Below are 17,009 nucleotides of genomic sequence, written 5' to 3' on the forward strand. Positions count from 1 at the left end.
CATATTAGTGATCTATCTACATGATACTGGTGGAGCTTCAAGCTAGGGGGGGCCTAGATATATTGAATTTCTTGTCCATTGGTCTCCCACCCCATAATTAGAGTACCTCATCTAACGTTAAAGGATATGGCACTAATCCTGACTTACTCTGTCCTTGAGGTACTTGTGAGCACACCCAGCATTTTGTCTGGTTTAAGACCTTACCCACTAATGAGTGGTAATCACCTCAACCCATATTGATATTACTGTTGGACTGACATCTCTGGATGCACCCGTCTTCGACTATGTTCTCGCAATATCTACAAATACAATATTCATCAGACAATAACCCCTCACATTGTCTCCGAGCTCCGTGACTACCAGAGCGCTTACTGATTCTAGCCTTTACTCGAGTGATGTGCTGCTCCTGAGATCCTACAAATTCGTACTCGCCATCAGAAACCATTCCAGATCCTTGCTCCAAAGAGAAGCGGGCGAAGGAAGAAGGACTGAATAGTATATTTAATCTTTCTAATCATGAGCTCACTTTAGGTGAGGCCTCTCTCTTGTCATTAGGTCTATCATTTGTGCCGACATCTAAACACGACGGTTTCAACCTAGTGGTTGACCATTATAAATTCGGTCGAAAGTTGAGATTAAGGGAATTCTTTAGTGGTCAGACCAGTGGCGAGGGGGTTGAAATGATTCGATCATCTGTTCTTAAAAAACCCAGTGTGTTTGATCCACCACTATGTAGCCCAAGTATACGTACCTTCCTGAGAATGACCGAGCATGATTTTGGAAATATACCTGAGAAGAAGTTTGGTAATTTGACACCTGAACAACGTTCAGCTTTAAATTCTTTGCGCAATAATGACAGGATTGTAATTAGGCCCGCCGATAAAGGCGGTGCCGTAGTTATCCAAAATTCTATGGACTATAATGCGGAGGTCAGGCGCCAACTATCAGACTCAGGTACCTATACCAAGTGTGATAGTAATCCGATCCCACTTATTAAAAAGAGGGTTGACTCCCTGATTGATAGATCGGTCAGCCAGGGTTGGTTGACTGAACAAATATCTCTTTTTTTTAAAAGTAGAGCATCCTGTTTGCCCGATGCTCTACACTCTCCCAAAGGTGCATAAAACCTTAGTCGACCCCCCGGGCAGACCGATCATATCAGCTAGGGGGGTCTCTCTTGCAACCCTTAGCGATGTTTGTGGATACTTTTTTACAGGAACTGACCCCATTCATTCCTAGTTATTTGAAAGATACAGGTGATTTCCTGAATAAGATTTTGGAATTGGATGCAGTCGATGAGAAAGTGCTATTGGTGACACTTGACGTGTCTTCCCTGTATACTATTATCCCTCATGAGATTGAGGCTGTGAGGAAATTGTTGATCACAGTGGGTAATGTGGCTGTCCCCATACAGGGACTGTTAGAATTCCTTGAAATGATCTTGACCAATAATCACTTTATGTACCAGGGTGACTACTACATACAGTGCTCGGGGACAGCCATGGGTTCAAATGTAGCCCCCATTTAAGCGGGCATCTTTATGCATCAATATGAGACGACAAATATCTTACCCATATATGGCAGTAAAATTATCTACTATAAACGTTTCATAGACGATATTTTTATGCTGTGGGGCGGCACTGAATCTGAGTTCAATGGCATGCTTGAACACTTGAATTCTTTAGAGTCTACAGTACGATTCACTGGACATGCTAGTAAAGACTCCATTAATTTTTTGGACTTGACGATTTTCCGTAAGGGTACCAAGTTGGGCACTACCCTATTTAGAAAGGAGACTGATCGCAACACGATCTTACACGCTACGAGCAATCATCCGCCCGCACTTAGGTCGAGCCTACCTATCTCACAGTTCATGCGAGTCCTTAGGAATAATACAGACTCAATAACAGCAGAGGCACAGATTCTTGAGATGAAGACTCGTTTTCTGGAGAGAGGCTACAAAAAAAGTACAATCAACACTTGTTTGGAAAAAGCACGTTTAAACTGTGTGGTACCAAAAGTACAAAAGGAGGCACGGATGATATACGTTACACAATTTGATGGCAAGTCAACCGGTATTGGACCCTCTTTGAGACGACATTGGCCAATATTGAAATCGGACCCTAAACTAAAGGGCATGTTTGAGCATCCACCAATGATGGCCTACAGACGTGGCAGAAATTTAAAACAGCTCCTAATGCATCCAGCAAAGCATGCTGGTAATGGAGAAAGTGGTTGGCTAAAAACACAAAGGAAGGGCTGCGTAAAATGTCTGGGATGTGTGACATGCCGCTCCATGCTGACTGGGGACAAGTTCCCACACCCTCGGAGTGGGAAATTGATTAGCATCAGATTTCGGCTACATTGCCGTCTTGATCATGTAATTTATATGTTGATCTGCCCATGTGGCCCCCCATATGTGGGAATGACTACATGTACATTCAGAGAAAGAATGGCCAATCACCGTAGCTCGATCCACCAAGCACTGGTGACAGGACGCACCGATAAGCCAGTTGCCCAGCATTTCCTGACAGCAGGACATCAAGTGGCCTCATTGAAGTGCCGTATTATTGATTGGGTCCCAGTGCCCAAAAGGGGTGGAGACAGGTCACTCCTCCTAAAGAAATTGGAAGCAAGATGGATCCATAGATTGGAATCAGTAGTGCCAAATGGACTCAATGAATCCAATCCATTGAACTTTTTTTTACGTTAAAAACTATCAGAAAAAATACTTTTTTCTTTTTTTCTCTTTTTTCTTTCTTTTTTTGTGCTCTAAGCATCCAGTTGGATATACTGACCGACACACACTGATTTATGATTTGAATTTATTCATGTATGTTTAAACAGAAAGATTTCTATATAGGTTACTTCTCTCCATATTTGATTTTATCTAGATATGGAATTTGATGTATCTTATCAATACATGCTAATTTGTGATTAGATGATATCATTGACCTATTGTGGCACTTTGATGGTGGTCCTGGACGACTTTGAGTATATCTCATGTAAATAATATGACTTGAGTATATCTCATGTAAATAATATGACTTAGTAATGAAATGTCTTCTTTATATAAATAGATTAGAGTCCGGATAGCCCTCACTAATTGCCATGGTATAGGTATGAAGATATAATGGGCATTGTTTTTAACTGCACCTGACTGGCTTTATGATGTACACTAGTGAGGCACACTTACGCTGGGGGATGTCTTTAAGCCCCTATAAATATTGTAGTTATTTGTTTATATATCAAATCCTGGTCCACTAATTATTATATACATATAGCTATCAGCACGTTTGATGCTTTAATTGGGATGAGCGGTGTGTTCTTACACTCTAGATGTCGTTGCAGACATCTCTTCCCGCTTGCGTTCCAGTACACTAGATTACATTTCCGCCCTGTGACGCGTGCGTTACACGGGCAGGATGTTACAGTCGTTGCTTAGCAACGTGAGACCAGGAACTCGAGGCTCGTCCGTGCATCCACTGGCGCGAGCGGCCAGCGTACTGTATGGACAGCACTCAGCGGGTCTGTCAAGTTCGGATGACGTGACAGCCCTTGCTTTCTAAGTAAGTTTTTTCCCCGGTGTAGGTGCGCCCACTGATGTATACTTTTTGTGGTATAGGTGTATAATAAGATCTTGTAAGTCGCATAATGATTAGGTCATAAAATGGGCGGTTTTGGCGCCACTTTTCAAATGGTGATTAGGTATATATAGAGCCAGCCAGACATGGCTTATTTTACTGCTGGATACCTGGGATGATTTGCTACCTGGTGTTACTATCTGATGTATAGCTGTTACAGATAACCTCCTGAGGAAGGCCCATTTTGGGCCGAAAGCGCTTGAGGATACCATTCAAGTGGAATTTGTAACGTATATCACAATAAAATGAGAACTTTTTGCATATTTTGAAAAATCTGGAGAGTGCCTCCATTATTTCTCTATAGATACAATGCCTTGGCATTGGAGTGGACACCCCAGTTGATGTTTTTTCTGAAGATGTGAGTGCGACCTTTTTGGATATATATATATATATATATATATATATATAATTTATAATGATTGCTGAGGTAAAGTTATTCCTTCTCATGGATAGAATAAAATGAGAGTCACCCCTGTTCTGCACGGGGCTCTGTCACAAAGGATCGTATGCAGGAAGATATGTGATACTCTAAGTATGTGTCCGCATGTACGTTGTTTATACTAGCATTACATGACCAGAAGTACTGGGGTATCTTCCCTATGAAGGTGAAACCTGGTTTGGGGATGGCTTTGTTAAGTTGATCTCGACAGATACCACTGGTAAATCTACCTTCTTGAGCTATGTTCCCTCACGACGGTTGGTGAAGCATTTTTGTAGGATGCAGTCATTTTGACCGGATGGATACGTTTTTTCCCCCTTCTTTGCAGGTAGAGGAAGGTGAAAAGGTAAGAGGTCAGCAGCCTTTCAAGTTTGCAGAAGCAGAAATCATCCTCTGTTTTTACCATGTCGCTGGGTCTATCTTGCGGGAGCCACCAAGGGGGACATACTGGAGTTTCCAGACGGTTCCCTTCTCTGATTTTTCAAATAGATCTTACCGATTCTCCTCTGGACGGGGAGGTGGTATGCAATGCCATACAGGAGTTGGGTCAGGAGCAGGACATTGTCCTGCTGTCCCGGTCACGGAAAAAAAATAAAAAAGCTGTTCAAGCTTTTTCGGGCTTCTGAGCTCGGACGGCTCGGTCAGAGCAACCCCAAAAAAGTCTCTACTTAAGAAGTTGAACTACAAGATGCAATTTCTCAGGACAGGGATCTCCAATCTGTAAAAGGAGAAAGAGGGTCTAAGTACGGTTTCTTCCGCATTAGGCTAGCCTGGGTTTGCTATTCAGGATTGTCATTGCCAATTCACCGGAGTGATGGCAGTATGATGGTTTTCCTTCAATAGTTAAGCCATTATTATTCTGTACTAGAACGCTGTCCTGACTACGGCTAGGTCAAGAAACGTGGTGAAAATCGTTGTTTTCTCAGTTCTTCAACACAGTGGTTGGTTCCTGAACATGCCAGAATCACTGTTGATCCCAATGACGCGGCTGTCGGAGTTGGGAATAAGGTTAGATACAGAACTGTTGAGAATTTTTCTTCCAGTGGAATGAGCTCTGAGGATCCAGAGTCGGATCAGATTTGCAACAGTGTAAATCCATCAATACGTTTCATTGATGAAGAAGATGGGGCTGTCACGATCCGGGTATCTGGACGCCATTACTTACCCTTCAGATGCCTCCTAAGGCTGGCTCAGCGTTCCAGGACCGGATCCCGCTGTTCCTGAGTTTCCACATGCAGAATGTCAGAGTGGTGATTTCATCAGCCGCGGCCTCCGCTGTGCCCGCGTGGTTAAATGTGCGCTTGTCAGTCTGGCGTCTCCTGTCTCCTGTGGCCGACGTCGCCATTACTGTTTCAATTCTCACATGGATTACAAACCAAACTTCCCTCCAAGTGTCTGCATGGGCGCAGCCATCTTGGATTTTGTCATCTGATTATTTCCACCAATCTGCTGTCTGTATTGTTGATTTGCATAATTGCCTAGCCAACCCCTTCCTTGCTGCAGGTATAAGTATGCTGTGCCTGAGCAAGGAAGGCGTCAGTGCTTTGGTTGTCTAACCTAGTTCCAGTTTGTCTCTCTCCTGTGGTTGTCTTCCAGGTTCCAGCTCCTGTCTCCAGACTTCTGCTATAGAGACCCGCACCAGCATTCCATCTGCGGTGTAGCCTGACTCTCCGATCCATTCTGGACTCACCTGTTTCCAGCTACAACAATCACCTGCTTCCAGCCCAGCTTCCAGCAGTGTACAGCTTCTCTTAAAGGGCCGGTGTCCTTTCTGCAGTTTACCACTCTCCACCGGTATTATTATTTCACCGCTCTCAAACAATCACCTGCTTCCAGCAGTGTACAGCTTCTCTTAAAGGGCCGGTGTCCTTTTCTGCAGTTTACCACTCTCCACCGGTATTATTATTTCACCACTCTCAAACTCCAAACTTCATTATTATTTCATCGCTCTCAAGTTCGTTTATTATTTAACTGGTTCCAGCCAGTATCCACTCCGTACCAACAACAGTCTGGTTCCAGCCAGTATCCACAGCAGCCGTTTTACCTTCAGCAGCCCAGCCTTTCCTGGAACATCAGCTGGTACGATCCTGGGTTCTCTCCATTGCTACAGTCAGGCCTGGTAAGGACTTTCCAACTAGAAGATTATAAGAACTGTCTCACACTACCAGTGCCTGTGGCCCTTGCCACCCTGTAGTACCCAGGAATTGTATTTATCCTCTGTTGACTTTTATGTTTCCTTTTACTGCTGCTGTGTTACGGAGATTGTCATAATAAACATCATTGACTTTTATCCTGGTTGTCGTGGTCACGCCTTCGGGCAGTTATTCTACATGTTACTTACATGTCTAGGGGTCTGATACAACCTCCCAGGTTCCGTTACATCTCAGCCCCTACAACTGAGGCTGCCTCCCGTCAGCTCAGGCCCTCAGTTGTGACAGGGTGCGCCTACGAGGCCATTCGGTGAGCAGGTTAAATGCCAGAGTGGTTTTAGCGGGACAAGTTGGACATGTGGTCCGGGTCTCACCTGCACTTGCACCGGAAAATAATCCTATTTTCCCGGACCAGAATATCTCTCCTGTAGTGGCTGCACAGTTCTCACCTCCTAGAGGGACGATGGTTCGGGATCCAGGATTGGATCCTGGTGTCCATGGATGCAAGTCTCCGAGGCTGGGGAGCAGTCTTTCAAGGGGAAGAATTTCCAGGGAAAACGGTCAAGCCGGGAAGCTTGTCTGCAATAAACATTCTGGAATTAAGGGCTATTTACAACGGCCTTCTGCAAGCGGAACATCTTCGCGATCTGCTCGTCTTAATTCAGTCGGACAACTTAACAGCAGTGGCGTAAGTAAACCGCTAGGGCGGAATGAAGAGAAAAGTGGCAATGGCAGAAGCCACAAAAGTTTTCCGCTGGGCGGAAAGGAGTTTAAACGCTCTGTTAGCGATCTTCATTCCGGGTGTAGACAACTGGGAAACAGACTTCCTCAGCAGACACGATCTCCATCCAGGAGAGTGGGGTCTTCATCAAGAGGTTTTCACAAAAGTGATAAGTTTTTGGGGAATTCCTCAAATAGACTTGATGGCGTCTCGCCTCAACAAGAAACTTCAACGATATGGTTCCAGGTCAGGGGACCCTCCAGCAATAGTGGTGGACGCCCTGGTGACACCGTGGGTGTTTCAGTCGGTATGTGTGTTCCCTCCATTTCCACTCTTTCCGAGGGTGATAAAGATCATAAGAAGAACAAAGGTTCAGGCGATCCTCTTTGTTCCCGGAGTGGCCAAGGAGGGTTTGGTATCCAGATCTTCAAGAATTACTCATAGAAGATCCCTGACCTCTTCCTCTACGAGAGGACCTGTTACAGCAAGGACCGTGCGTGTATCAAGACTTACCGCGGCTGTGTTTGACGGCATGGCGGTTGAACGCCATATCCCTAGCCCGAAAGGGTATTCCCAGTGAAGTCATTCCCACACTGCTTCAGGCTAGAAAAGAAGTAACGGCGAAGCTTTACCACCATATTTGGAGAAAATGTGTCTTGGTGTAAATCCAAGAAGGCTCCTACGAAAAAAATTTCAGCTGGGGCATTTGCTCCATTTTTTTTGCAAGCAGGTGTGGATGCGGGACTAAAGTTATTCTCCATTAATGTACAAATTTCGGCCTTATCTATTTTCTTTCAGAAAGAATTGGCCTCCCTTCCAAAAGTTCAGACCTTCGTGAAGGGCGTGCTGCACATCCAACCTCCCTTTGTGCCCACAGTGGCACCATAGGATCTTAATGTGGTGTTGCAGTTCCTGCAATCTCATTGGTTTGAACCTTTATGTACGGTTGAGCTGAAATTCCTTACTTGGAAAGTGGTCATGCTGTTGACCTTGGCATCCGCAAGGCGGGTATCTGCATTGGTGACTTTGTCTCAGCAGATAGAGCGGAGTTGAGAACTCGTCAGAAATTTTCTGCCAAAAAGGGGTTTCATCGTTTCACGTAAACCAGCCTGTTGTGGTGCCAGTGGCTACTGACGCCTTGGCGGAATCGAAGTCTCTCAATGTGGTCAGAGTTTTGAAAGTATGTCGCCAGAACGGCTCAGGTTAGGAAAACAGAGGCTCTGTTTGTCCTGTGGGCTCCCAACAAGATTGGGACTCCTGCTTCCAAGCAGACCATTGCACGATTCAGTAATACGATTCAGCAGGCTCATTCTACGGCGGTATTGCTGTTACCGAAATCGGTGAAGGCCCATTCTACCAGAAAGGTGGGCTTATCCTGGGCGGCTGCCGAGGGGTCTCGGCATTACAGCTTTGCCGAGCTGCTATTTGGTCGGGATCAAACACCTTTGCGAAGTTTTACAAGTTGATACCCTGGCTGAGGAGGACCTCTTGTTTGGTCAATCGGTGCTGCAGAGTCATCCGCACTCTCCCGCCTGTTCTAGGGCTTTGGTATAAACCCCATGGTTCTTGAAGCATCCCCAGCATCCTCTAGGACGTATGAGAAAATAGGATTTTAATACCTACCGGTTAATCCTTTTCTCTTAGTCCGTAGAGGATGCTGGGTGCCCGTCCCAGTGCGTACTGTATCTGCAGTCATTGGGTATGTTTGCACACATGGTGTGTTGTGTTTAAATCAGCCTGTTGCTGACGATATTCAGGCCATAGCATGCGTTATGCTGTTACTGGTTGTGTTTACACACATAGGTTGTGTTTACACACATAGGTTGTGTTACGTTTTAAGTCAGCGTATTGCTGCATATTCTTCATGCCGTCGGCTGGTGTTCTGTTGAATACCACATTCTGCGGCATACTGGAGGTGTGAACTGGTAAAATGCTCACTGTGCTTTATCAATAAATTCTTTCCTCGAAATGTCCGTCTCCCTGGGCACAGTTCCTATAACTGGAGTCTGGAGGAGGGGCATAGAGGGAGGAGCCAGTTCACATCCCTTTTAAAGTCTTAAAGTGCCCATGTCTCCTGCGGATCCTGTCTACCCCATGGTTCTTGAAGCATCCCCAGCATCCTCTACGGACTAAGAGAAAAGGATTTACCGATAGGTATTAAAATCCTATTTTCTCTCTGCACATCCCCCTCTTGCTGCCACAAGTTTAAACAATCTGTTTGTCTAATCCTTTGTTTTCTGGATTTTATCAGACATATCCTAATCCTTATGTTCTGTAATACCTCTGGCTCAAAGCTGCCCATCCTAGGGATTGATGCCCTATCTTCTGCAGTCATACGTACCCATTCAGAACAAAAAGTCTCCGCGTGTGGACCATATTTCCCACACATAATAAATCTCGCTGGCCCCTTGGGCCGCGGCTCTTCAGCCTGAACTCTGTCTACCATACACCCACTGTTTGTGCAATTGGATCCCATCACAGACTTTTTCCTTTTACGCAATCCCCAATGCACGACACGAATAGGCGGTGAAAGTTCTCAGAGCGCTTTCACCCACTCCTTCTCCGCTGATGTACCACTTCAATAGTGACCACCGCGTACCCAGTGAGGTGCCCTAACTGGCTACTATTCACTGGAAGTTTTAGGAGTGACTTACCTTTTCCAGTGAATATCTACCGTTGGAGATTTTCCTGAGAGAGACCAGCGAAAACTCCCTATGCACTTATACACAAATCACGCTTGCGTATGCTCTACACGGCGCTAATGATACCGCGGTTTTGTGCAAAAAGTTCGCACAAGGGTATCAAGTTGCGTCACGTATTGCACCCACAAACGCGCGGTACAATCGCACAGCGTATAGGTACTTGTTACCTTACCGCTCTACGACTACTGGAGTCGAATATACAAGCTGCGATCCTCAGTCGGAGCGTAACAAAAAACCTTTTACTTCAATACTACGCAATGCAGAATTCCCTATTACGCTCCTCTGCAAATCTCTTTACGATTTGCGTACTTTACCATCTATATTAACGTGAGTCAGCCGCCTCACGCCACCAAGCCTCCACTCACTTGGTGTACCAACGACGGGATCCCGAATTCCCGGGGTTCAAGACTCTCACTCCTACTTTCAGCTCGCACAAATACACAGCGTTTTTCTGTACAGAAAATTTCCACTCTTTCTGATTGGCAGCTTTACCCCAGAGGCACTTACAGTTTAGACAAAAGTCTTTCACTAATCTGCTTTTGAAATCGGATAGTTATGTGCTATTGTATTTAAGGTATACTATCCCACCTTTTAATTGAACAAACTATCATGTAATTTGTACTTAGCGTCCGCACTCTTACGCAACCTTGCGTAAACACGCGACCGTGCGTGCCTTTTACGCCGCGTGCGCGGTCCTGTACTTTGTCCGGCCCATGTGTACAAAACGTGCGTCCGCAATAATACAATCCACACAATCTCTGTAAATGTGAGCAACACAAACTATAATTGCCCACAAACACAACCCACACTTGTTCTGTGTAAACCTTTACAACCAGGCCAGAACTGCGTTTTGTGTCTTTATAATTACTCCCTTAGTATACTATATCAAATTTATCTATATAGCACACCACTGTATCCGATTTCATACTGATCTAAACTGATTTAAAAAAAAATCTATACCTTGTGGCAACAATATGTGAGAGGGTATGCAAAGTATAGGTTCGCCCTGTGTATGCTTTTTCGTGGCAAAAATTACACTGAGACAATATACAGCTTTTTTTTCCTGTATCTCTCTGGGTTCTTTCAGCACCTCTGCAGACCAGACAGAGCAGACGCAATCTAACAGCACACAAAATACGGTTTTAAAACATCCAAGCAACCAGAAAAAGGTTTAACTTAAAGCTGTATTTCCATCCTTTGCTGATAGATTAAAGTCTGCTATGATCTGCTAGCCCTTGAGTGTGTGAAAAACCGGATCGAGCCCCCAATTGTGAATGCTGATTATTTTACAGGACAAAAAGCAATACCTTAATACACTTAAATTAAAGCCGCTGTAGCAGCTGTTATTAATCCTTACCCTACGTACTTTTTACCCAGTTAGCGTACAAGAGCCCATACCGTGTACGCACTTTGCGTACACACGCCGCAACAGACGTACAAAGTACACGCGGTGCATACACACACACACACACACACACACGCTGTTAGCTCAATGCAGATACATGTGTGATAGATATATACCTTAAACCTTTAGCAGGAAATGGGACACGACACCAATTGTATTTCAAAAGCTATGTTGGTGTCCAACCCACCGTTTATTTTACTTAGCAGGGGGTTACAATAATAACACAATACAATAAGAGATAAAGGCTACAGTCAATGGTACATACGTTTTGTTCGCCTGCGCTTCCCGGTCCTCAGTCATCAAGGTAGATCACTTTCAGAGATTGTGTGTGACCGGGCCTGCAGCTGGCTTTTTATACATTTGTCCAAAACCTAACACAATGGAAACTGTAATCTATTGGTGACTGAGATGGTCGTTTACAGTACAGGAGAGGTCATAGGTCGGTTTGAATAGGTGGGCGATGTCTGGTCCAGGTGCACTTGCAGATGTTCTCCACTGGGTTCCCGCCGAATATCAGAAGTACAGTAAATACAGTTAATATTAATATTCTGCTCCTGCGCATAACTATTCGCAGGAGCGTGCGATCTTCTGCTAACCAACACCGGAATATTGCTCTAAAAATACTCTACAGCTGGATCCCACCACCTTTTAACCTAGTTCTGTCCCCTCCTATCCTGTAAAGGGGAATCCCTTTGTTGTTATACACTTTAAGCAAGTGTAACTCGCTGGTGTGGTGCAGGTAGACTGTGTACATTGTGCACTATGTGGATTAAATATGTATAATCGTACCGTAATTACTCATACCACGTGCTAATACGCAGGACCGCGGGAGCAGTCATACGCAACTTGCTATTATGTGCACGCACGGCAGAAAAAGTACGCGCATGGAGGCCATCTGTTTGTAGTTTGTACGTGATGTGTGTACTGCAATATTTTCGACTTCGACACCTGCTGCAGAAAAGGAGTGTTATGATAGACTTACCATTGTTAACTGTCTTTCTGCGAGGTACATTGGGTTCCACAGGGCGCCCACCCTGCCGCACCTAGCTTCTTTGGGTTGTATGGCATTAGCCGCTAGTACCTCTCCTGTCGTGAGAATGTGGTTCTGTGTGACTAACATCTGCCTTCTCTCTTGCCTGCTCCTGCATTGAACTGGTTGACGAAACTGAGCTCTCGGTGCCTGGAGGTGGGGTTTATAGAGGAGGCCTCAATGCATCCTGGGACAGTCATAGCTTTAGCCTGTTGGTGTCTCTGGATCAAGATCCACTCTACACACTCATGTTTTCTCTGTGGAACCCAATGTACCTCGCAGAGAGAGAGTTAATAATGGTAAGTCTACTTTAACTGTCCTTTTATCTCCACTTTATCACTCTCCAAGGCACAGTACATCTCCCCCCCCCCCCCCCCCCCCCCCCAATGTGATACACTAATCTGAATACAGCCTTTGTTCAATTTACAGGTTTATGGTGGGATGTTTTCAGCAGATAAGTGCTGGTACAGATGTAAGTTGCAGCATGTGCTCAGTGATGAGAAGGTAAGTATAATCCCTTTACAGAGGATTGTGGGTTATTGGTTTTTTTTTTTTAGTTATTGTGGTAAAAATGAGTTTTATAAACGTTAGCATAATAGTACTTTTATAGGTGTCTTTTTTTAATTAATGGAGCATTTCTGCTTACGGAGACCACTCTGATTCTTTCTCAATGCATGTTTCCTTATTTGAAAGTGTTTACACATTACCTTTCACTGTGTTCAACTTAAGGGCAGTTCTAGGAATTGTATAGTTCTGTCCTATTGCACCCCTAGTGTAAAATAACTGATATATATGGTATGCACAGAGAGCTAAAATAAAGATTATTATATGTGAAAAATCTTTGTTCTTCAGAACACTGGGAGTACAATTTATGTGGTATTTTTTTTTTTCCATGTATAAAAATCCACATGAAATACTGCGCACATGTGGTACATTGTAACATAAGGTGTCCTGCAGTGCTTGCTGCGGTTTTGAAATACCAGATCAGTTTTATATTATAATAGTAATGCAGCTTTGTCAGCATTGATGGTACAGTTAGTATGAAGCATTCCTCTTTAAATAGGTTCACTCTTTTCTTTCTGTCTGTCTGTCTGTCTGTCTTTTTCTTTCTTTCTGTCTTTCTGTCTTTCTTTCTGTCTTTCTTTCTTTCTTTTTCTTTCTTTCTTTTTCTTTCTTTCTTTTTCTTTCTTTCTTTTTCTTTCTTTCTCTGACGTCCTAGTGGATGCTGGGAACTCCGTAAGGACCATGGGGAATAGCGGGCTCCGAAGGAGGCTGGGCACTCTAGAAAGATCTTAGACTACCTGGTGTGCACTGGCTCCTCCCACTATGACCCTCCTCCAAGCCTCAGTTAGATTTCGTGCCCGGCCGAGGTTGGATGCACACTAGGGGCTCTCCTGAGCTCTTAGAAAGTTATAGTCTTAGAATTTGTTATTTTCAGTGAGACCTGCTGGCAACAGGCTCACTGCAGCGAGGGACTAAGGGGAGAAGAAGCGAACTCGCCTGCTTGCAGCCGGATTGGGCTTCTTAGGCTACTGGACACCATTAGCTCCAGAGGGATCGACCGCAGGCCCAGCCTTGATGTTCGGTCCCGGAGCCGCGCCGCAGTCCCCCTTACAGAGCCAGAAGCAAGAAGATGGTCCGGAAAATCGGCGGCATGAAGACATCCTGTCTTCACCAAGGTAGCGCACAGCACTGCAGCTGTGCGCCATTGCTCCTCATACACACTTCACACTCCGGTCACTGAGGGTGCAGGGCGCTGGGGGGGGGCGCCCTGAGGCAGCAATAAAAACACCTTGGCTGGCTAAAATACCTCAATATATAGCCCCTGGGGCTATATATGAGGTAAATACCCCTGCCAGAATCCCATAAAAAGCGGGAGAATACGCTGCGAAAAAGGGGCGGAGCCTATCTCCTCAGCACACTGGCGCCATTTTTCCCTCACAGCTCGGCTGGAAGGAAGCTCCCTGGCTCTTCCCTGCAATTCTACAGTACAGTAAGAGGGAAAAGAGAGGGGGGGCATTAAAATTGGCACTGTATACAGTATATTATATTGAAAAGCAGCTATTAAGGGCCATAACTCAGTTAGTCCCTGTGTATATATATATATAGCGCTCTGGTGTGTGCTGGCATACTCTTACTCTGTCCCCCCAAAGGGCTTTTGTGGGTCCTGTCCTCTGTTTGAGCATTCCCTGTGTGTGTGGAGTGTCGGTACGGCTGTGTCGACATGTTTGAGGAGGATAATGATGTGGAGGAGGAGCAGATGCCTTTAGCAGGGATGTCACCCCCTGGGGGTCAGACACCTGAGTGGATGGTATTATGGCAGGAAATGAGTGCACGTATAGACTCCTTACATAAAAAAATTGACGACATGCCGACTGTGGGACAGCCGAGTCTTCAGCTCGTGCCTGTCAAGGTGTCTCAAAAGTCATCAGGGGCTCTGAAACGTCCGCTATCTCAGGTGGCACAAGTAGATGTCGACACGGATACTGACACCAGTGTCGACGACGATGAGTCAAATTTAATGCCCATTAAGGCCATTCACTGCATGATTGAGGCAATGAAAGAGGTGTTAAATATTTCTGATTTACATCCAGGTACCACAAAAAAGGGTATTATGTTAGGGGAGAAAAAACTACCTGTAGTTTTTCCCCCGTCAGATGAATTAAATGAAGTGTGTGAAGAAGCGTGGGCTTCCCCTGATAAGAAATTGGTAATTCCTAAGAAGCTACTAATGGCGTTCCCTTTCCCGCCAGAGGATAGGTTACGTTGGGAAACACCCCCGAGGGTGGATAAAGCGCTCACACGTTTGTCTAAAAAGGTGGCACTACCGTCCCAGGATACGGCCGCCCTTAAGGAACCTGCTGATAGAAAGCAGGAGGCGATCCTGAAGTCTGTATATACACACTCAGGCATTATACTCAGACCAGCTATTGCGTCAGCATGGATGTGCAGTGCTGCCGCTGCGTGGTCAGATAAACTGTCAGAAAATATTGACACGTTAGACAGAGACACGATCCTGCTAACAATTGACCATTTCAAAGACTCAGTCTTATACATGAGAGATGCACAGAGGGAAATCTGCCGGCTGGCATCTAAAGTAAGTGCATTATCCATCTCTGCTAGGAGATGCTTATGGACTCGCCAGTGGACTGGAGATGCAGATTCCAAAAGGCACATGGAAGTTTTGCCTTATAAGGGGGAGGAATTATTTGGGGATGGTTTCTCCGACCTAGTTTCCACAGCAACGTCTGGGAAGTCAGCATTTTTACCCCATGTCCCCTCACAGCCTAAGAAGGCGCCATTTTATCAGGTTCAGTCCTTTCGGTCCCAGAAAAACAAGCGGGGAAAAGGAGGGTCTTTTCTGTCAAGAGGCAGAGGCAGGGGAAAAAGGCTGCAGCAAACAGCAGGTTCCCAGGAACAAAAGTCCTCCCCCGCTTCCTCTTCCAAGTCCGCCGCATGACGGTGGGGCTTCACAGGCGGAGCCAGGTACGGTGGGGGCCCGCCTCAGGAATTTCAGCAATCAGTGGGCTCGCTCACAGGTGGATTCCTGGATCCTTCAAATAGTATCTCAGGGATACAGGCTGGAATTCGAGGCGACTCCACCCCGCCGTTTCCTAAAATCCGCCTTGCCGATTGCTCCCTCAGACAGGGAGGCGGTGCTAGCAGCGATTCACAAGCTGTATTCCCAGCAAGTGATAATCAAGGTACCCCTACTTCAACAAGGCCGGGGTTACTATTCCACACTTTCTGTGGTGCCGAAACCGGACGGTTCGGTGAGACCCATTTTAAATTTGAAATCCTTGAACACATACATAAAAAAATTCAAGTTCAAGATGGAATCGCTCAGGGCGGTTATTGCAAGCCTGGACGAGGGGGATTACATGGTATCCCTGGACATCAAGGATGCTTACCTGCATGTCCCCATTTACAATTCTCACCAGGAGTAACTCAGATTTGTGGTACAGGATTGCCATTACCAATTCCAGACGCTGCCGTTTGGACTCTCCACGGCACCGAGGGTATTTACCAAGGTTATGGCGGAAATGATGATACTCCTTCGAAAAAAGGGAGTTTTAATTATCCCATACTTGGACGATCTCCTAATAAAGGCACGATCCAAGGAACAGTTGGTAGTGGGAGTAGCACTATCTCAGGAAGTGCTGAGCCAGCACGGTTGGATTCTGAATATCCCAAAGTCACAGCTGGTCCCCACGACACGTCTAATGTTCCTGGGAATGATTCTGGACACGGCCCAGAAAAAAGTGTTTCTCCCGGAGGAGAAAGCCAGGGAGTTGTCTTCTCTAGTCAGAGACCTCCTAAAACCAAAACAGGTATCGGTGCATCACTGCACGCGGGTCCTGGGAAAGATGGTAGCTTCTTACGAAGCAATTCCATTCGGCAGGTTCCATGCCAGAATTTTTCAGTGGGACCTGTTGGACAAGTGGTCCGGATCGCATCTTCAGATGCATCGTTTAATAACCCTGTCTCCACGAACCAGGGTGTCTCTTCTGTGGTGGCTGCACAGTGCTCATCTTCTGGAGGGCCGCAGATTCGGCATACAGGACTGGGTCCTGGTGACCACGGATGCCAGCCTACGAGGCTGGGGGGCAGTCACAAAGGGAAGAAATTTCCAAGGACTATGGTCAAGTCAGGAGACTGCCCTTCACATAAATATTCTGGAACTAAGGGCCATTTACAATGCCCTAAGTCAAGCAAAATCCCTGCTCCTACACCAGCCGGTGCTGATCCAGTCAGACAACATCACGGCAGTCGCCCATGTGAATCGACAGGGCGGCACAAGAAGCAGGACGGCGATGGCAAAAGCCACAAAAATTCTCCGATGGGCGGAGAATCATGTACTAGCACTGTCAGCAGTGTTCATCCCGGGAGTGGACAACTGGGAAGCAGACTTTCTCAG

At 45.7% G+C, this 17,009-nt stretch overlaps 1 protein-coding gene across 7 annotated transcripts in view; it reads left to right on the forward strand.

The window, feature by feature from the left end:
- The window catches only part of STK31 (serine/threonine kinase 31), a 783,847-nt gene that overhangs the window by 278,716 nt on the left and 488,122 nt on the right, over positions 1-17,009 (forward strand). For all 7 annotated transcript variants that reach the window (XM_063921681.1, XM_063921683.1, XM_063921684.1 and 4 more), the window contains one exon: positions 12,521-12,595. In XM_063921681.1, coding sequence (XP_063777751.1) covers positions 12,521-12,595 — 75 coding nt within the window. The remainder of the gene's footprint in view (positions 1-12,520; positions 12,596-17,009) is intronic.

This window comes from Pseudophryne corroboree, chromosome 5 (genome assembly GCF_028390025.1).
Source record: "Pseudophryne corroboree isolate aPseCor3 chromosome 5, aPseCor3.hap2, whole genome shotgun sequence".
Taxonomy (NCBI): Eukaryota; Metazoa; Chordata; class Amphibia; order Anura; family Myobatrachidae; genus Pseudophryne; species Pseudophryne corroboree.